This window comes from Pseudorasbora parva, chromosome 18 (assembly GCF_024679245.1).
Source record: "Pseudorasbora parva isolate DD20220531a chromosome 18, ASM2467924v1, whole genome shotgun sequence".
Lineage (NCBI taxonomy): Eukaryota > Metazoa > Chordata > Actinopteri > Cypriniformes > Gobionidae > Pseudorasbora > Pseudorasbora parva.
The window spans coordinates 38,037,639-38,055,821 of NC_090189.1; the positions used below are offsets into that span (position 1 = coordinate 38,037,639).

Here is an 18,183-nt window from a genome sequence, read left to right on the forward strand (position 1 = left end):
GCCTTTGCTCAATACTTTGTTAAAACACTTTTGGCACCAAATAAAGCTTCAAGTCTTTTTGAGTATGATGCTACAAGCTTGGCACACCTATTTTTGGGCAGTTTCTCCAATTCTTCTTTGCAGGACTTCTCATGCTCGATCATTTTCAGATCTCTGGGCACTGGTTTGGCCACTCAAGGACATTAACGGAGTCATTCTGTAGCCACTACTTTGTTATCTTGGGTGTGTGCTTAGGGTTGTTGCCCTGTTTAGAAGATGAACCTTCACCCCAGTCTGAGGTCCAGAGAACTCTGAAGAAGGTTTTCATCTAGGATGTCTCTGTATATTGCTGCATTTATCTTTCCTTCGATCCTGACTAGTTTCCCATTTCCTGTCACTGAAAAATATCCCCACTGCATGATGCTGCCGCCACCACCATGCTTCACTGTAGAGATTGTATTGGCCTGATGATGATCAGTGCCTGGTTTGCTCCAGACATAACACCTGCCATTCAGGACAAAGAGTTTAATCTTTGTTTCATCAGATCAGAGAATTTTGTTTCTTTTGGTCTAAGAGTCCTTCAGGTGCCTTTTTGGCAAACTCCAGTTGGCCTGTCATGTGCCTTTAACTGAGGAGTGTCTTCCACCTGGCAACTCTACCATACAGGTCTGATTGGTGGAGAGCTGCAGAGATGGTTGTTCTTAAGTACTCTTCTCTCCACAGAGAAATGCTGGAACTCAATCAGAGTGACCATTCGGATTCTGTTCACCTCCCTGACTAAAGCCCTTCTCCTCTGATCGCTCAGTTTGGCCGGGCAGCCAACTCTAAGAAGAGTCGCGGTGGTTTCAAACTTCTTCCATTTACAGATGATTAAAGTCATTGTCCTCATTGGGATCTTCAATGCTGCATAAATGTTCCTGTCCGCTTCCCCAGATCTGTCCCTCGATACAATCCTGTCTCAGAGATCTACAGACAATTCCTTGAACTTAATGGCTGGATTGTGCTCTGACATGCACTGTTAAATTTGAGTCCTTATATAGAAAGTTGTGTGCCTTTCCAAATCATGTCTAATCAACTGAATTTACCACAGATGGATTCCAATCAAGTTGTAGAAACATCTTATGGATGAGCACTGGAAACAGGATGAACCTGAGCTTGATTTTGAGTGTCATGGCAAAGGCTGTGAATACTGTACAATTATTTTTTTTTTAGAAATTTGCTAAGATTTCAAACTAAATTCTTCCAAATCCATTTTGGAATAAGGCTGTAACATAACAAAATGGGGAAAAAGTGAAGCACTGGGAATACTCTCCGGATGCATTGTACATAAACCATTCAAATGCACGGTCACGCATGGTCAAACAAGGTCACGCCACTTGAAGACATGCTTGAGGAGGGTTTTGTATTCAGAGACATTCAAGAAATCCAATGTAAATTTTATTTCCGTATTTATTAAGTTCATTGAATACATATTATTTGACAGGGAAAAGGAAGAGAGAACTGCTTTCTTATTAAAGGTTTTAAAGAGAGAAGACTGTTTGTTCACATCTTGACCTGAATATGTCTTTTCAAGATACCCTACATTGGACTAATGTGGTTGAAATATGCAAATAATTTAAAATACAGGACGGATGAAAACGATACAAATAAAACCGACAGGAATAAACATTATGATACCTTCAAATGCCATATGCATGGGCCTCAAAGTATGGCATGAATCTTACAAATGTCAGCAGTCAGAATAAGGGTATTTTGAGTGTACAGCTGCTCTTGGACTTTTACTACTTAAAAGGCTAGAAAAATGAATATGAATACAATATGTATGTTGTAGACACAGTAGATCCTTAAACAAAACAGTTACCAAATGCTGAAACGGGAGATAACTTGATGCACTGAGACTAAATGCCAGGTAATGCTAGATGAACTAGCGCCTCAGCATTCATTGTGAACAATACTGTTCATTGATGCATGTCAGATAGTCAAACAAGAGATGTCAGATGTCACTAGACCAGGTAGATTAAAGTGTCCCCAATGTCCATTTTCAGGCCGTTATCGCTCACATGAACTTTGTTTTCTTGCAGGTTGATGTGGAAGACTGAGCTGTTGGAGATGGGCAGTTTACCTTCCTCTTCCTTCCCCAAAACTGGGATTCTCCGGGGTCCAAGTACAGGGTCCTCGAAACGCATCAGCTTCACTTTGGATAAATCTGCAATTTTTACAACAGCGTAATTACAAAACAATAGCAACATTAACAGCAATGTAGCATACGGTCACCATGATTTTGCCAAGACAGACATGTTCCTGACATATGGAACATTCCTGTCAAAAATGTAGTCCTATCCCTACCCCTAAACCTACCCCTACCCATTAGTTATCCCTTAAATCAGAAGGAAATGATTGGTGAAAAACACTGATGTAGAAGCATTAACCCTGGTTGTAAGTTTAACCCTCCTCCTTCCCCCTTTTACACTTAGTAACAAATCCTTCCCTCGCGGGTCAAAATGACCCGAAGCCCTTAAATTATACTTAATGTTTTATTTGTCCAGAAAGCTTATTTAATTTCATTTTGATAATACTTTTTCTACTTAAGATTTTTTTTTAAGAGTTTTGTTATTTTTCATTTTATTTACATTTAAATTACTAGATTTTATCCATAAATAATGAATCAATAGTCATTTGAGCACATTCTTTATACATTTTTTAACTCACAATTTCATGCATAATCAATTTAATTCAGCTCAAAATATCTTAGATTGGGTGTTAGACTTTGCTAACCTCTTGTGGAAAAAATTATATAAGATGATATTTCATGACTTTTGCCACTAGATGGATTTTTAGCTCTATCTGAAGCAAATAAGCTGTTTTGCTATCCTAAAGTCAGTTTTTCTTCAGTGTGCATTCAGATACACACATTTTATATATTTTCTGGTAAAGTTTTAGCATTTTTAGCTTTTGCTACATGTACTGAAGCATTCATTGCATTCCATTCATTCCTAAAGGGGGTCCGAAAACAGTCAATTTATTTAAGCGTTTGTGGTGAAGCAAGTGAAATAAAAGTCCTAGGGTCTTGGACAACTGATAATAATAAAAAATAAAATTTAAATTAAAAAAAGAGTTACGGTTCAAAATGACCTGAGGGAAGGATGAGGATTAAACCAAGTGTGCTACACCACTCCTAAAAAATGAAGACAAAGCGTCTTGTGGAGGCTGGACGCAGTATAGGTCATAAACCCCTCGTCTCCATGTAATGAGAATAGACAAACTAAACAATCAAAATACACTTAAAATATTTTTTTTCTCCCAAAGATGGTTTGTCATTTTAGGCAGTTTTTAATCACACTGATGTTAGTTTAAGTGTTCATTCTTTAATAATTGATATTGATTTTTCAGGAACTTAGGGGGGAGATTGAAGCCTTAACTTTTATTTCTACATTAATCTATAACTGTTTATTTCCCAAAAGTACAGGGGTGTGTGATTGATTAGGCAGAGTGTGGGCAGGTCCTTGATATCACAGCTCCTCTTTGCCCTCACTACTGCGCAGACGCAAGACCCAAGATGTCAGCACCATATTTGGACACTGGAGGCTTCACTTAAAACTATGGAAGAGAGTGAAGGTGCGTTGTCCATCTTTTTTTTTTTTTACAGTCTATGGCTCAAACTTGTCCTTTAAATCTGATTTGTTGATTGAAATGTTCCAGAATCAAAAAATATGTTGTACTTGGTGAAATCACATTTACATAATGTGGCCTCGTTGTATTTAGATACTTAAAAATGTTGCTTGTGGCCTACTGCCTTGAAGATCTCAACAGTTTTATTAAAACCTTTGCTATAGCGAATGTAAATAAGCTTTACCCTTGATGGCTCTGTTGACTCGGGACAGTCTGCGGATGATGTTGTCTTTGCTGTCTCCCTGAAGGATGTCAATCTTGGTGGAGAACAAACCGTTGGCAGGCTGAGGGTTCACCAGCGAGACTGACACGCCAGTCTACGGAAGAAATGGAGGTGAAGGCTATGCATTTATAAATATTACATTATTTATATGGCACTTATACAGGATACCCCAAACCTTTTGACCAATGTATTTCAGTTGCCTATGATTAATATATATTGTTTTTTTTGTTTTTTTTAATCACATACTAAAATATATATATTAGGGATGGCACAAGTACTGGTACCTTTATTTAAACATTTTAAAAAATGTGACGATATCAGCATTTCTGTAGTACCGGTAGTACCGACTCCCGAGTATATCCGGTACCTGCTGCTGCGTTAAGTCGCTAATATAATATATATATATGCTTATATATCTAAGCGAATATATACTAGTGTATGTGAATATTAAACTGCAAAATACTATTTAAATATATTACTCCTGCATGTTCTGCGTGAATGACGGGCATGCATGCACGTACATACATGTGTATATACTCACCTAAAGGATTATTAAGAAAATCTGTTCAATTTCTCATTAAAGGGGCGGTGAAATGCTGTTTCATGCATACTGAGCTTTTTACACCTTTAAAGACTTGGATTCCCATCCTAAACATAGACAAAGTTTCAAAAACTAATGTTGGACGTTTGATGGAGTATTTCTGTGTTAAAAATACTCCTTCCGGTTTCTCACAAGTTTCGGCGAGTTTTTTTCGAGTATGGGTCTAATTGACGTTAAATAGAGCGGAAGGTCCTTGTATGGGCTGTACGGGCTCTTCTCCCGGAAGGGTGCGCGCGCGGCCGCGCGCGTAACTAGAGGGAGAGAGAGGAAATGCACGCTGTAAACAGTCTCTCAGGTGCAGATCCAGTCGTCTGTGAACACTTATGTCGCGCCCCGGGAAGGCAGCGCTGCATTTGAACCGATTTGAACGCAGAAATGACGGGAAGCTTCAAGGCATCGCTTCAGTCGCGTCGCAAAGTGGATTTCCACGGTCACTGCTGTCACAGGACTTCACCAAATCATACCAAAGAAGTGTGTTTTTGACAGAGCGGTCCTGCTTTGGAAGATGCCGGTGAGTAAATCAACTTCAAATGTCTCTGCTATTGGCTACCGTCGCATGAGTAAACATCAGTAAACGATACGATCGCGTGCTTCGTCATTCAAATGCACTAACGGTTACTCCATTGTTGTTCTGTATAACGTTACACTAGTCTGACGTGCAAAACCGTTCTGCTTGCTACTTCTAAGGTCTAGTCGCATACAATAGTCCATAAACCGAATCATGTCCTCATACACTGCGAGTAAAGACACAGAAATGTGGAGAGGCCATTAAATACAGTAACTTACATACCACAGAGACGGACGTCCTGATGTTGCCGTTTCTCCTGTTCAGTTTATTTCAGCCTCAGATTTGATTGTGGATCATTATCTGTATTAGCTGAGATAGATGGGTTTCTCCACGCTTGAGGACGTCACCGCTTTGCGCGCTTGTCATTCTTTAGCTCCGCCCACACGATACGCCTCCAGGCGCTCGGTTTTTTCCGGAAAGACTCGGTACAGCCCATATTTCTTTTATAAATATGATAAAACTAAAGACTTTTCGGAGATATGAAGGATGCAATACTACTCTATAGGTACTCAAGATTGACATGAGATTGACTGAAACTGAGTGTTTCACCCCCCCTTTAATGGAATTATCTAATCAACCAATCACATGGCAGTTGTTTCAATGCATTTAAAGGTGTGGTCCTGGTCAAGACAATCTCCTGAACTCCAAACTGAATGTCAAAATGGGAAAAAGGTGATTTAAGCAATTTTGAGCGTGGCATGGTTGTTGGTGCCAGAAAGGCTGTATTTCACAATTTGGGATTTTCACACAACCATTTCAAAGGTTTACAAAGGTGTAAAAGTTAGAGAGGCCAGGTTGAGATGGTTTGGACATGTTCAGAGGAGGGAGAGTGAATACATCGGTAAAAGAATGCTGAGGTTAGAGCTGCCAGACAGGAGGTCAAGAGGAAGACCAAAGAGGAGGTTTATGGATGTAGTGAAGGAGGACATGAAGGTAGTCGCTCTGAGAGAAGAGGATACAGAGGATAGAAATAGATGGAGGCAGATGATTCGCTGTGGCGACCCCTGAAGGGAACAGCCGAAAGAAGAAGAAGAAGAAGACAATGGTGTAAAAAGGGAAAAACATCCAGTATGCGGCAATCCTGTGGTCGAAAATGCCTTGTTGATGCTAGAGGTCAGAGGAGAATGGGCCGACTGATTCAAGCTGATAGAAGAGCAACTTTGACTGAAATAACCGCTCGATACAACCAAAGTATGCAGCAAAGCATTTGTGAAGCCACAACACGCACAACCTTGAGGCGTATGGGCTACAACAGCAGAAGACCCCACCGGGTACCACTCATCTCCACTACAAATAGGAAAAAGAGGCTACAATTTGCACAAGCTCACCAAAATTGGACAGTTGAAGCCTGGAAAAACGTTGCCTGGTCTGATGAGTCTTGATTTCTGTTGAGACATTCAGATCGTAGAGACAGAATTTGGCGTAAACAGAATAAGAACCTGGATCCATCATGCCTTGTTACCACTGTGCAGGCTGGTGGTGGTGGTGTAATGGTGTGGGGGATGTTTTCTTGGCACACTTTAGGCCCCTTAGTGCCAATTGGGCATCGTTTAAATGCCACCGCCTACCTGAGCATTGTTTCTGACCATGTCCATCCCTTTATGATCACCATGTACCCATCCTCTGATGGCTACTTCCAGCAGGATAATGCACCATGTCACAAAGCTTGAATCATTTCAAATTGGTTTCTTGAACATGACAATGAGTTCACTGTACTAAAATGGCCCCCACGGTCACCAGATCTCAACCCAATAGAGCATCTTTGGGATGTGGTGGAACGGGAGCTTCGTGCCCTGATGTGCATCCCATCATGGCATTTATACAATGCCCAATTGGTACTAAGGTGCCTAAAGTGTGCCAAGAAAACATCCCCCACACCATTACACCACCACCAGCCTGCACTATGGTAACAAGGCATGATGGATCCATGTTCTCATTCTGTTTACGCCACATTCTGACTCTACCATCTGAATGTCTCAACAGAAATCGACACTCATCAGACCAGGGAACCTTTTTCCGAATTACATGTAAAATTTGCTTTCATCCGAAAAAAGTACTTTGGACCACTGAGCAACAGTCCAGTGCTGCTTCTCTGTAGCTCAAAAGTGGCTTGACCTGGGGAATGCAGCACCTGTAGCCCATTTCCTGCACACGCCTGTGCACGGTGGCTCTGAATGTTTCTACTCCAGACTCAGTCCACTGCTTTCGCAGGTCCCCCAAGGTCTGGAATCGGTCCTTCTCCACAATCTTCCTCAGGGTCCGGTCACCTCTTCTCATTGTGCAGCGTTTTTTGCCACACATTTTCCTTCCCACAGACTTCCCACTGAGGTGCCTTGATACAGCACTCTGGGAACAGCCTATTCGTTCAGAAATTTCTTTCTGTGTCTCACCCTCGCTTGAGGGTGTCAATGATGGCCTTCTGGACAGGGTCGGGTCGGCAGTCTTACCCATGATTGCGGTTTTGAGTAATGAACCAGGCTAGGAGTTTTTAAAAGCCTCAGGAATCTTTTGCAGGTGTTTAGAGTTAATTAGTTGATTCAGATGATTAGGTTAATAGCTCGTTTAAAGAACCTTTTCAAGATATGCTAATTTTCATGAGCTGTATGCCAAAATCATCAGTATTAAAACAATAAAATACCTGACATATTTCTGTTGGCTTGCAATGAATCGAAAATACATGAAAGTTTAATTTTTATCATTACATTATGGAAAATAATGAACTTTATCACAATATGCTAATGTTTTGAGAAGGACCTGTACACACACACACACACATATAGATATGAAAGCACGTGTGTTTGTGTGTAATACTATTATAATTCTTTAACATTTAATGTTTTTTCATGATTGTCAGAACACCAAATATCAAATGCTGTATGAAAATGTGTCAGCACTGCAACATTTCAGAAAACTCAAAGCCTGTAAACTACACTAGACTACACCACATTGAGCTGAATCTAAGAAGCATTACCCATGCACAGCATGCTTCTAAAATTAGCCTGTCTCTTGCTGCATGGAGCACTGGCCAGACCATTGAGAGAGAGAGAGAGAGAGAGAGAGAGAGAGAGAGAGAGAGAGAGAGAGAAGAGAGAGAGAGAGAGAGAGAGAGAGAGAGAGAGAGAAGAGAGAGAGAGAGAGAGAGAGAGAGAGAGAGAGAGAGAGAGAGAGAGAGAGAGAGAGAGAGAGAGAGAGAGAGAGAGAGAGAGAGAGAGAGAGAGAGAGAGACTTTTGTGCTGCAGCTATGACAGGGCCTCAGTGGACTCTCATCATCACCTCAGATCTGAAGACACAGAGTGGTTTCCCAGGGCAACAGTCCTCCTTCACTTTGTCATCCGCTTCAGAGGCAAATGCAACGTCTATCTGATCCAACTGATGAAGGAGACGGAGAGGGAAAGAGGGGTTAGAGAGAAACAACTAACAATCAGATGAGACGACTAATAATAGAGTTTACTGCATTCAACACTGCGGTTTGGTTTTGGTTACAAAAAAAAAAGAAAAATGCAAATAATTTCTTGTGTAAAAGACCATTTTCAAAAGGAAATTAGGTAAGGTGGAGCATGTTTTTATTCAGCAGGTACTTTCTGGACTGTGATTTGCCCTGCCCAGACAGACTTCATTACATCAGCAGAAGTGAAAAGTTATTTGAGGCATTATTTGAGTTATTTTAGTTTAGAGATTTGTGCACTAATGAGACTTATACAATAAGACCATGGACATTAATTAAGCTATAAATAAGGTTAATACAGTTTTTATGATGTCTTCAGGCGTTCAAAAGTGACGGTCTTTCTTTATTTCTATCCTTCGTTTTTTACTAACAGGACATTTAGTTTGCTTTTTAAGTAGTTGTGCGCCATTACCTCAAGTGAGTTTGTCAAATAAACGATGTTCTCGAGTAGGACGGCACGCTCGTCAAACTCCAGCTCTAGATCGAGAACCCTGGGCCCCTTTTTCTCTAGACTATCCTGGAAACACAGAAAACAGAAACAGTACAATACATGACCTTTATATTGTAGAAGTGTGTCATAATATGCAATAAAACTGGCCCTAAGCAACTCAACTAGCATGTATTCAGGATGATTTTTTGCTCAAGAAACATTTTTGATTTTTATCAGTGTTGAAAACTTAATATTTTCATGGAAACCATACAAAACGTTTTCAGGATTCTTTGATGAATAGAAAGTTCGAAAGAAAAGCATTTATTTTATATAGAAATCTTTTGTAACATTAAAAATTAAAAATGTCTTTACTGTAATGTTTCATCAATTTAATGTATTTGTTTCAAAAATGGCTCATTAACATAAAAAAGTAACAATATATAATTCATATTTTCATTTATAGCTCGTTTCACTTGTATCTCACAAAAAGCAATGTTGAAACAAGATTCTAGCAGATCATTTAATACATACTAGTATTATTTCTACAAGGGATGTGAATTGTTTGACTGAATGTAAAACAAATGTACATTTTTTCCAGATTGTGTTCAAGTACCAAACTTCTCTTCTACCTTTATCATGGCTACAAAGGGCATCACTCTCTTCATGTATTTTTTCAGCTCTGGCATGGCACCCAGCTCCATGGCGATGACCTTATTGTCAGGTAGAGCTCCACTGTTGCTCTGGAAAATGACAATGGGAAAGAAATAATTCACCGCTCAGATCAAGATTTAACACTAGAAATTTAACAGTGGAATTTAAAATAGTACCAGAGAAATGCTCAAATGGCTGCATATCCCTATTCAGCATACAAATGACATATGCAACACACCTAATATTCAACGTCTGCTTTCGTATAAAAATAAAATAATTTTATATATATATATATATATATATATATATATATATATATATATATATATATATATATATATATATATATATATATATATATATATATATATATATATATATATATATATATATATATATATATATTTTAGGGCCGGGACTTTAATGCGTTAATTAAGATTAATTATATATAAAAAAATAAAATAAAAATATTATTTTGTATATAATAATATTAAAAAAATGTATATAATAATATATAAAAATATAATAATATAATAAATATTATTACGTGACTTTAACGCGTTAATTAATTACGCAAAAAAATGAAATAAAAATTAACCACACTTATTTTTGCACCGCGGAACGTTTTTCAATGAATGAGTTTTGACGGACCGATTATACTGGAACACCAACTAGCGCTCCGGAGTCACGACAACAACAAACCATGGGTGCGTCTCAATCAGCTCCCTAGTTCAGTTGTCAGGGCACTGATCAGGGAGTCAGCCTATTGACTTATGTCCTGATCAGTGCCCTGACTAGTGAACTAGGGAGCTGATTGAGACGCAGGGCATGAGTGAACATGAACGAAGAAGCTGATGAGACTGCTTTGCTTGGCCCCGTGGATTGGAAATTTTGTTTTAAAAAACGAAAGAATGGAAGCGTCGTCAAGAGCATAGAAGTGTGTAAGCTATACAACAAGGAATTTGGGTATCACCGCAGCACATCGAGCCTCAGATATCACAAATATGCTTTTGCTACACTTAATGGCAAACATTGCGCTGGTCTGCTGGACTGAAATAAATAAACAATATTTTGTTGATTAATCTTATGTATTCAGTCATTATTCAATGGCATACTAAAAATGCTTCTTATTGTTCTCAGGTCAAATATTATATATGCAATTAAAATGCGATTAATTTCGATTAATTACAAAGCCTCTAATTAATTAGATTAATTTTTTTAGTCCCGGCCCTAATTTATATATATATATATATATATATATATATATATATATATATATATATATATATATATATATATATATATATATATATATGCTGTTTTCTATTGATGTTTAAACAAAACGACAAAAAAATATGTGTAGCATCCCTACCATCTTAAAATCTTAAAAAACATTGTGATTGGTTACTTTTGAAAAGAAACGAAGTCTGAACTTTCAAATTCTGTCATTTTATTAACAAAAGTCAAATAATAAATTATGTGGTATGAACCTATTATTGTACTACCAGTTACAGCATTAAATAAATATGAACGGACATCAGAAGGTATGTTGAAAGAACCAGTAGAACCTACTGAAATGTATCATGTCTCATGTAATCGATCAGTGTCTTAACTTCAGAAAGCATAAACAATGTCGTAACATTACATTTACATGAGAAAAGCCATTTATTGTCTAGTAACTAGGGATGGCTCGATACCACAATTTTGGCTTCGGTACCACAATCTAATACCGAAGTACCGATATTAAATCGATACCACAAGGTCTGATATTAGCGCGGGTATATTGCACGCGAATGAGAACAATTATGTTTATAAAGTGGGAAATTACCACAAATGTTTATTAGTAAATTAATCAGCAAAGCTTATCACATCAAATCAGTCATTTGAAAACTTTCTTGTGAGAAATAATTTCAGCAAAAATCTCTCAAAATTAGCTAATTGGTTCTGGTTTCAAAAGACATCGCACTACACTAAAGCAATCTGCATAATCCGATTCAACATTTCACGCTCGTCTCGGGATGGAGAACGGAAATCATTTGAACACGCAAGAGATTTTATAGCATTTCGTAATAACAGGAGATATGAGCTCATACGACACGCACACACACACACACACACACACACACACACACACACACACACACACACACACACACACGTCACTTGGTCACGCTCGCACATTACACATTAAGTTTCCTTAAACAGTCAAATACACAGAATTATGTACAAATGTCCGTCTTTAGTGAGTATTCACATAAACACAGGCGGTTGTGTCTAACGTGAATGTAAATAGTGCAATAGTACGCGTGCAAATATAATGAGATCTAAATGTCATTGGTTGAAACGAACGCTGGAGATTGTGATATTCGATCTTATGTTAGGCTGTGTGTGTGCGTTGATCAGTGTAAAAAGAAAATAAATGTCTAAATGAGATGGTTTGAATGATTCACTGACCTGTCGATCTCTTAAGAAGTCTTAGGGTGCGTTCACACTTGTAGTTCGGTTAGTTTGGTTCGTTTGGTCCGGACCAAAAAACAAAAACAAAACATATAGTCCTGGTCCGCTTAGCGTTCACACGGGCATTTTTAACAGCGAACCTAAAGTTACCGAACCAAAGGCACAGGGAGACACTCACAACCTGATTGGTCGGCTTATATGACGTAGGAGCTCGCTTACCGAACATTCAAAACAATGCTGTGTGCGGATTACACGCGCAGGCATTTTATGCGTGTACATATGGCATTATTTTTTACCAGAGAAATCATGAAGAGCTCATGAAATGTTCAAAACAACGCTGTGTGCTGGATTAAACGCGATCATTTTATGCGTGTACATATGGTTTTATTTTTACCTGCTGAGAACTCATGAAGAGCGCATAAAATGTTCAAAACATTCAAAACAGCAGCAGGATTTCCTCCGTTGTGCAGAACAGAGACGGCCGTTCTGTCATCTGTACCTGCTAATAATGGGCAGCACAGGAACTTTGATGAGAAGAGCCAGGTATGCTTTTTGTGCGTTTCTTCTAGCATTTTCGAAACATGCTCGTCTGACCAAATATTGATTAGGCACTTCCTCGTTGCTTCACGTTTGCCCTCTAACGTTAAAGTTACTCATTTTGGATACACCGATCTTTCCGCGTCGTCAAATCAGCTGCATTATGCGTGGCATCTTGTGACATCACGTCCGGTTTTTGGTCCGTTTACATGTCTTTGGTCCGTGTTGCGTTCATATATCTATCGAACCGCACCAGAGTTCGTTTGGAAGCGGACCGAGACCCATCTTTTTAGCGGTCTCGGTCCGCTTGTTTGGTGCGCACCAGGGTTCGGATGGCAGCGTTCACATATGTTCAAATGAACCGCACTAACCGAGCAACCGCACCAGGGTTCGTTTTAATCGAACCAAACATGACAAGTGTGCACCCTTAAAGTCAGGATAGTGACAGATGCTTCTTGGCTAGGTTTGATGGTTCTTCATCAGTTTTATAAGCAAAGTCATTACAAATGTCTCTTCTACTCCTCTCTTTATTAATTCGTTTTGGGCATCTTGAGTGAGATTCGACTGCTTTATCGATTTTGTTCGTCTATGTTGTTGTCACATTTGCCGGTTGTTTCGGGTCAGTTTGGGTAGAGCGCTGCCATCTAGCCGTGAACTTCGGAAAAGCAGCATATACCGAAATGTGCCAAATCATGATATCGTACCGTTTTAAATAAAATATATACCGGTATTTTTCCAGTACCGGTATACCGCGCATCCCTACTAGTAACTCTGCTTGTTTTCGCCACAGAATAAAACCACTAAAAATATAATTGTGACATCTCACAATTTTGACTTCTTTTCTCAGAATTGTGAGATATAAACTCACAATTGCAAGTTATAAAGTAGACATGTGCTGATTTTCGCTAATGAGATATATCACAGTCACAGTAATGAATATACACGGTACTTTTATCGTGGGCACTTCAATTATCAATTTTTTTATAATGAATTTAAGAATACTTTGCCCATCAACCATATAAAATGCTCAATTGCTCAATCTGTATTCTGCGCCAAAGGGACACAAGCTCAGATGTAAACAAGCCTAACGTGCATTAGCACATGAATGAACGAGTGAATGAGAGGCACACGCTGAATGAAGTGCACGCTCAATGACAGCAGAGTAATGACAGTAATATTTATTGAATATTTTGAGGTCCTTTTGAGATCTTTTGGTAGCCTACTGAATACTATTTGTGCAATAATTTTGGTCCATTAATGACCATTTAAAATATTTTTCTTCTAATATTTATATTACAATTAGTGTAGTAATTATGGTAAAATAGAGAATTTCAATGCAAATAGGCAAATCAGAGTCATTTTAGGGATGGAAAAATAATAATAATTTTTTTGAAAAAATGCAGCATTTTAATTTGTCATGAAATTACCCACAAAGTGCCTGTATGGCTCTTTAATAAATAATAGTCAAATTGCTCAAAGTATTGCAGATCATTAGCCTGACAAGCCAGACCCACATCAAGATGTTTGGTCTGGAAACTCACCATAGACAGGGCTCAATCCGAGGGGCGGGATAAACGGTTGTCTTTCAAACTCCCTCTGCGCGTGATAGGATAGCGCTACAACCAACCAGAGCAACGAAGGTGAAACAGAGCTTGTTGATAGATTAAACATTCGCCGTATCCGGTCGGCTAAACTCCAAACACATCTTCCCTTTTTAAGAATGACTTCAGTGCCGTTCTTTGTTCTTTTCTCAGAGAAAAGCTTAACTCCAAGTCTTCCAAAATCGCGGTCATAGCTGATTCAAAAGACCGCCGCCGTTCGCCAGTTTCGGTGTTTACTAGAAGCACGCAAACGCAACTCGGCCGTCGTCATTATGGCCCCGCCCACCGACTCTATACACGATGTGGTTGTCCCGTCCAGATTGTGAGGGGAATACAGCTCAGAAGGGTATTGAGAGTTCCTAGACGACACTTGCGGGCAGATTAAATTTGCTGCCGCTAGGTGCGTCTAGATTTCTAGGCTAGCAGATCATAACTGCTTAGTTATTTGTAGATTTTACATTTTAATACATGGTCAAATACTAGATTTCTTTGAATGTGAAATTTTAAGTTGTTACCTTTAATAATACAGCAATGTACCGACTGACTATAAAGTTTATAGAGACTGAGAATTTTTTTTCCTTAAGAAAAATGAGCACAGTTTGATCTGATACTAAATCAGAATCTAAACTAAGCAAGGGCTAGTCAATCGGAATCAAATCAATATGAAATTAGAAATGTGTGTCAAAGACCAGCCCTATGAAATATGTGAAACTTGTCTCAATTTGCACACTTCGATATGTGAGTGTGCTGAGATGTGTTTGTACCTTGTAATGTTTTCCCAGCAGAGAGAGGGCGCTGTGCTGCCAGGGTGGGTAGGTCTTCGCTACATAGATGGTGCAGTGTGTGGGTTTAGCTGGTGGTTTGCTGTCCCCCTTCTGTGGTTGACAAAAAAAGCAAACTTAAACAAATTGAAGATAAGATGGTTTAAAGCCCATCGCACAACACATGAAAAAAATAAAGCTTGAATCTTATTATATGTCAAGAATTCTGAAGAACTGATGTTCTACAAACATTTTAAGTAATAATAACAACATAAATAATATACACTGCCCGGTCACTGTTTGGATTTAAATAGGCAAATGCTTAAAAGTCAATGATTGGATCATTATAGTAGTGATTATTGCATTTCTAGCATGTTATACGTTTGGCTCTTCTTACCGTCACTGATGGAGTGTGTAGCTTTTAATTTCTCAAACAAGCACATAGGAGAAGACACATCATGGTCATATTCCAGGATAACAATGTCAAGATTCATCAGCTCAAATTGTGAAAAAATGGTTGCTTAAATTCACTGCAAGTCTTTGGGATGTGCTGGAGGAGACTTTAAGGAGTGCTGCACTCTTCCAAGGTTATCAGAACTGTTACCAAACATAGAACATGCTAGAGACATAATAATCACTGCAATAATGATCCAATCATTGACTCTTAAGCATTTGGCTATTTAGATAATTATTTTGGCAGTGTATGCACTACATATAAAATCTTGACTGGAATAAAGTAAATCCATTTTTTTTTTTGCATTCACTCCCATTATAGCTTCTTTCAAAGTCTAAAACACATCAGCACAACAACTCCTTATCCAAAGTGACATCCATTACCACATGGTCTCAACAACAGGACTGAGAAAAGCCTTTTTCCTCAGAGCCTTGACTCATAACGCTTACGTAAGGACCGGCATAGGTAGAAACAGACTGTGGGGGAAGCGTCCCATGATAAAAGCGAGGGATAATGCACTACTCTTCTGCCAGGGGAGGTCTGGGACAGCTCTGAGCTCACTCTACGTGACAGCTGTCGCCTGGACTCATTCTTGAGGTCAATTCTGTTTCAGTGAAGGATCTCTGTCTAACGGTTTAATGTTACAAGGAATTTAATGAAATATACGACTACTTTCAAGTACAAACCCAACAGGAAGCTACTGTAAATTCTAAGTCTTCATAACTAATAGAATTGCTGAAAGTTTAATGCCGGGGTAGCAGGGCTGAGGTTTAGAATATCACAGTTAACCACTAGCTGCTATGCAACTACAAATTCAGTTCATGAAAACAGCCACTCACTATTCATGAGTGCAAAGTTTGGGGAGTTCTCACCATACCGATGAAAACTGAAAACTTCATGAAAACAGAGCGGTTCAAATTGAGTATTATCATCATAATTACTATAAATATAGCTGCAAGCAGCAATTACAGCACAGCAATGGCAGATATGCTGTGATTTAAAGTGCCCCATTACACTTTTTTGAATATTCTCTTTCATGCAGTGTGTGTAATGAAGCTGTCCGTGAATTTAAAGCCTGCAAAGTTGTACAGTTGAAAGTGCACAATAAATAAAGTTATTGTTTTCCCAAAGAAAGAATCAAGTCTGAACCGCCCAAATGAGTCGTCAGAAATTCCAGTCTACGTGGTAATACATTTGCATGTAATTACTGTTTTATGAATACACTCACCTAAAGGATTATTAGGAACACCGGTTCAATTTCTCATTAATGCAATTATCTAATCAACCAATCACATGGCAGCTGCTTCAATGCATTTAGGGGTGTGGTCCTGGTCAAGACAATCTCCTGAACTCCAAACCGAATGTCAAAATGGGAAAAAGGTGATTTAAGCAATTTTAAACGCGTGGCATGGTTGTTGGTGCCAGACGGGCCGGTCTGAGTATTTTACAATCTGCTCAGTTACTGGGATTTTCACACACAACCATTTCTAGGGTTTACAAAGAATGGTGTGAAAAGGGAAAAACATCCATTATGCGGCAGTCCTGCCTTGTTGATGCTAGAGGTCAGAGGAGAAATGGGCCGACTGATTCAAGCTGATAGAAGAGCAACTTTGACTGAAATAACCACTCGCTACAACCGAGGTATGCAGCAAAGCATTTGCGAAGCCACAACACGCACAACCTTGTGGCGGATGGGTTACAACAGCAGAAGACCCCACCGGGCACCACTCATCTCCACTACAAATAGGAAAAAGAGGCTACAATTTGCACAAGCTCATCAAAATTGGACAGTTGAGGAGTGGAAAAATGTTGCTGGTCTGATGGGTCTCGATTTCTGTTGAGACATTCAGATGGTAGAGTTAGAATTTGGCGTAAACAGAATGAGAACAGGGATCCATCATGCCTTGTTACCACTGTGCAGGCTGGTGGTGGTGGTGTAATGGTGTGGGGGATGTTTTCCTGGCACGTTAGGCCCCTTAATGCCAATTGGGCATCGTTTAAATGCCACCACCTACCTGGGCATTGTTTCTGACCATGTCCATCCCTTTATGACCACCATGTACCCATCCTCTGATGGCTACTTCCAGCAGGATAATGCACCATGTCACAAAGCTCGAATCATTTCAAATTGGTTTCTTGAACATGACAATGAGTTCACTGTACTAAAATGGCCCCCACAGTCACCAGATCTCAACCCAATAGAGCATCTTTGGGATGTGGTGGAACGGGAGCTTCGTGCCCTGGATGTGCATCCCACAAATCTCGATCAACTGCAAGATGCTATCCTATCAATATGGGCCAACATTTCTAAGAATGCTTTCAGCTCCTTGTTGAATTAATGCCATATAGAATTAAGGCAGTTCTGAAGGCGAAAGGGGGTCAAACACAGTATTATTATTATGGTGTTCCTAATAATCCTTTAGGTGAGTGTATTTCTGCTAATCAGCTGTGGGCCACTATTACCTAAACCTGTGTCCACTGATGCAGATTCCCTGTTGTTCCTACTACTTTGAGTAATGATAAAGGTCTTTATTGGCTGCTCGTGAACATCAACTTTGACCCTCAAACACTGTAGCTGGTTTGTGTTGTTTACATGTCGAGAAGACGCTGTTTTCTGCTCTGCAAAAGCAAATTTTCTTAGTAAACACTTCCAAAGGATGAGGATGTGAAGAGCAAGTGGTGAAAATCCCTACAGCGATACAACATCAGTATAACCTTTTGACAATTGCTTTTCAAATCTTTGTGGCAGCACTTTATGTGGACCAACTTGCTCCTCAGAATCACAACCTGTAGGTATTAATTATTGA

At 39.2% G+C, this 18,183-nt stretch overlaps 1 protein-coding gene across 1 annotated transcript in view; it reads right to left on the reverse strand.

Annotated features, from left to right (window-relative positions):
- Positions 1-1,410: 1,410 nt before the first annotated feature.
- Positions 1,411-18,183, reverse strand: part of lars1b (leucyl-tRNA synthetase 1b) — a 71,433-nt gene continuing 54,660 nt past the window's right edge. The window contains exons 27-32 of the mRNA XM_067423397.1: positions 14,926-15,036; positions 9,545-9,655; positions 8,898-9,002; positions 8,314-8,409; positions 3,833-3,965; positions 1,411-2,185 (exon numbers count right to left, since the gene is read on the reverse strand). Of these exons, the coding sequence (XP_067279498.1) occupies positions 1,983-2,185; positions 3,833-3,965; positions 8,314-8,409; positions 8,898-9,002; positions 9,545-9,655; positions 14,926-15,036 (759 nt within the window). The 3' untranslated portion in view covers positions 1,411-1,982. The remainder of the gene's footprint in view (positions 2,186-3,832; positions 3,966-8,313; positions 8,410-8,897; positions 9,003-9,544; positions 9,656-14,925; positions 15,037-18,183) is intronic.